Source organism: Papaver somniferum, chromosome 2 (genome assembly GCF_003573695.1).
Source record: "Papaver somniferum cultivar HN1 chromosome 2, ASM357369v1, whole genome shotgun sequence".
NCBI classification, from domain to species: domain Eukaryota; kingdom Viridiplantae; phylum Streptophyta; class Magnoliopsida; order Ranunculales; family Papaveraceae; genus Papaver; species Papaver somniferum.
The window spans coordinates 211,618,275-211,621,554 of NC_039359.1; the positions used below are offsets into that span (position 1 = coordinate 211,618,275).

Here is a 3,280-nt window from a genome sequence, read left to right on the forward strand (position 1 = left end):
GTTCAATTAGTAAAATTTGCCTAAGTTCTGCAATCTTCACATTTCCTTCACTCGCTGTAATTGGTCCTTCGTTCCCAATTCTCTGTCCTTCCTCTGTAGAATCCGTTATTTCAGTATGGACACTCACCCTATCATAATCTATATCATTATTCTGTCCTTGTTCTCGCTGAGATCAATTGGAATTTCTGTTCTTTGATGTTCGTCCACTCTTTCTTCTTGTTGCTCAAGATTTGTAATTCGTCTTCGTTCAACAATAGATTCAATCCTTACCATTTCTAAATTTTTAGATCTCACTTTTTTCCTTAAAATCTATGATATACTATCAGGAATTATCATCAGTCCCTGTTTCTAGCGCCAAAAATGTAGTTGTCATAAATCTGACAATTACATTCCATCATCACTAAATGAGAATTTAGGTAATCATCTTCTTATTATATGAAATGTAGATAGAATTACAAAGATTGATCCAACTATTACAATGATCTATTTTTCCTATATTTACTTTCTCTCTTTCTCTCTCTATTTCTTGACCAAGACTCACTCTAGAACTCCCCTACAAGTAATGACCTCTCTCCTTTATATAGGATTTTACATAGTAGATGCCAGCTAAGAAACCCACTATTTTCGGGATCACTATGCGACATATTCGCTCATATACAATCTCTTCGCACAGTTCTTCACACTTTACTCGTGACTTTGCTGACATCATCTGGTGCGTCATCTCAACTTTGTTGTGTGCGATGCTCTTCGCGTAGATTGTATTCTTTATTTCGCCTGATTACTAACGTGTGCGATATTTTACTCCTATTTTTAATCGTTAGGTGCTTACTTTTGCATAGATTATCACATAACATCTGAAACTTTTTGATGATAATACAAATGCATCCGGGACTTTATATCTTTCTTGCCTAAACATGTCAAGATTGCCTGTTACTTATAGTAAGCTTCAATCCATGCTCCATAGTTAGAGTAGTCATCATTTTGTAATTAACAGGATGGTTTGAAATCAAATGAAAATTAAAGAATCTGCACAAGATAGCAAGTGTCATCTTCATCTGTAGATATGCGGAGTCCTTCCCTAGGCATGTCCTTGGCCCAGCCTGCATGAGCAAGAGCGTAAAAAATACTTAAAAATTCATGTTGCAGCTGTCATTATCGTTAACATTTCACTAATACTATTAGGTAGGACCTTTGATAAAGAATTCTTACCTGAAATGCCGTGAATTTGAATGGAGACTCACTTTGAAATAACCCTTCTTTGTTAAGCCATCTATCTGGGTTGAATGAAGTTGCATCAGGTCCCCAGTTGTACACCATTCTACCCATGGCATATGGAACATAAGCCACCACTCCTCCTGCTTTAACTTTTGTTCCATCGGGTAAAACATCATCTTCTAACACTCCTTTAGGGTCCTACAAATGTACGTGGAAAATTTATTCTGATTTCATATGTTGTTATATAATAATTTAGTGTTAGCAAAACATCAAATTCGGCTGCCATAGAGTGTTGGTACCTGGGGCACTGCAGAGAACAACCGAAGTGTCTCTGTGATTGTTGCATGCAAGTAAGATAACTTTCCAAGTGAATCATAATTCAATAGACTTGCAAATTGGGTCAATTTCCCAGTAAAAGATTTCGGGTCACCAAGTTGATAACCATTCGCCTGATTTTCTTCAAATGCTATAAGCTCTTTGTAGATGTTCTCCGCTACATTAGGATTCATCATGATCATGTATATGAACCAAGTTAATGTTGATGTTGTTGTGTCACGCCCCGCCATAAAAAAATTTATAATGACATCTCTAAGGCTTTTGTCGGTTAATTGATTATCTGGGTTCTCACTCAACTCAATGAATCTCGATAAAATATCATGTTTTACCTTGCTACTATCGCTATCATTCGATTTAGCTACTTCGTGTAACTCCAATTTTCTTTTATAGATCAAATTATATGTAAATTCATCAATGACTTGAATACTTTGAGCAAGTAATGCTTCAGATCCAACATTGAAAAACCTCTTTATTCTCCATAAAGGGTTAAAAAATCTAAGCATAACATTACTAATTGCACATTCGAAAGCTTTAGCGAAACGATTATCATCGGGTAATTCATGAGCCAATGTTCCAATTTCCACCCCAAATCCAACTTTACATATAGAATCTAAAGTCATCCTCATGAACAGTTCCTAAAACATAACAAAGTGTTCAACACTTATAATTGCTCAAATACAGATTCTAATTAACTATAAAGCTTTGAATTTGTAATCATCTTTGAAATAGTTGGGGATTTCGCGACATACCTGCATATCAATTTCTTTGGCACATACTGATGCTTGGTGCAAAATACCAGAAAGAACCAAAGCATACTCTTTGAAAACAGTAGTGCTGAAATTCCTCAAATTCCTAGAAGCAAACTCCAAACTTGCAATTTTTCTCTGTTGCCTCCACATCTCACCATCTGAATTAAAAATTCCATCTCCAAGAAACCCTTCCATCAATTCATGAAAAGCTTCACCCTTTGGGTAGTTGTTGAAGTTAGTTTTAAGAATATGTTCAACATTTGCAGGCTCTGAAATGAAAGTGATAGTTATATTTGGTAATTGAACTTTAAAAGTTTTTGATTCAACAAAGTAATCAGTTAACCAATCATGCATCCTATGGAGGTTCATTTGAAGTTCTATGATTGCACCAATGATTGGCCATGATTTTGGGCCTTTTATATTCCTTTGATTCCATCGGTGTAAGAAGATATAGGCTAAAAGGATACTGATTAGAAAAGTACTGATTTGGATTTTGTATTCTTGAAGATTTGATGATGATGATGAGAAGAGAGATGAAAGTTGACTTAGTCGGTCCATGGGAAAACCAGGAAGGTACAGAAAAATGATCGAGGTTCAGAAACTTCAGATGGGGAGTTCAAAGAAAATATATTTGAAGCTAGTAAGAAATTGAATTTAGTACAAGGAGTTAAGACTAAAGTCTCGTTCAACGTGCATTTGTTTTTGTTGTTTTGGATTGCGTGTAGCTGATTATTTAAGTGAACAGTTCTGTCTAGTCTGGCACCTAGTTAGTAAGTTCGCGAATGATTCGCGAATCATTCGCGAATTTTTCCGTATCACGAATTTTACCGTCTTATTCGCGTACGTTTGCAACTCCGAACCCAAGTCGCGTATTATGTGGCGTTCCCGGATTATTCGCGAACCGTTCACGAATTTTACGTATCCCGAATGATACGTCCGCTTAATTCGCCATAAATTCTTTAGCTTTTACTTTTCAAAGA

General features: G+C 35.9%; 1 protein-coding gene across 1 annotated transcript; it reads right to left on the reverse strand.

The window, feature by feature from the left end:
- Window positions 1–868: 868 nt before the first annotated feature.
- On the reverse strand, window positions 869–3,006 carry LOC113350438 (cytochrome P450 704B1-like). Its single transcript, XM_026594574.1, has 4 exons — window positions 2,301–3,006; window positions 1,515–2,186; window positions 1,210–1,413; window positions 869–1,100 (listed from the first exon to the last, which is right to left on the reverse strand). Exons 1-4 carry the CDS (start codon window positions 2,856–2,858, stop codon window positions 918–920), a joined length of 1,617 nt encoding a protein of 538 aa, XP_026450359.1. The 5' UTR covers window positions 2,859–3,006; the 3' UTR covers window positions 869–917.
- Window positions 3,007–3,280: the final 274 nt, after the last annotated feature.

Coding starts and splice junctions, on each gene's coding strand:
- LOC113350438 (XM_026594574.1), bottom strand. CDS start 2,858: ATGGACCGACTAAGTCAACTTTCATCTCTCTTCTCATCATCATCATCA. Junction 2,187..2,300: donor CCAAAGAAATTGATATGCAG/GTATGTCGCGAA, acceptor GTTATGTTTTAG/GAACTGTTCATGAGGATGAC. Junction 1,414..1,514: donor TGTTCTCTGCAGTGCCCCAG/GTACCAACACTC, acceptor GTACATTTGTAG/GACCCTAAAGGAGTGTTAGA.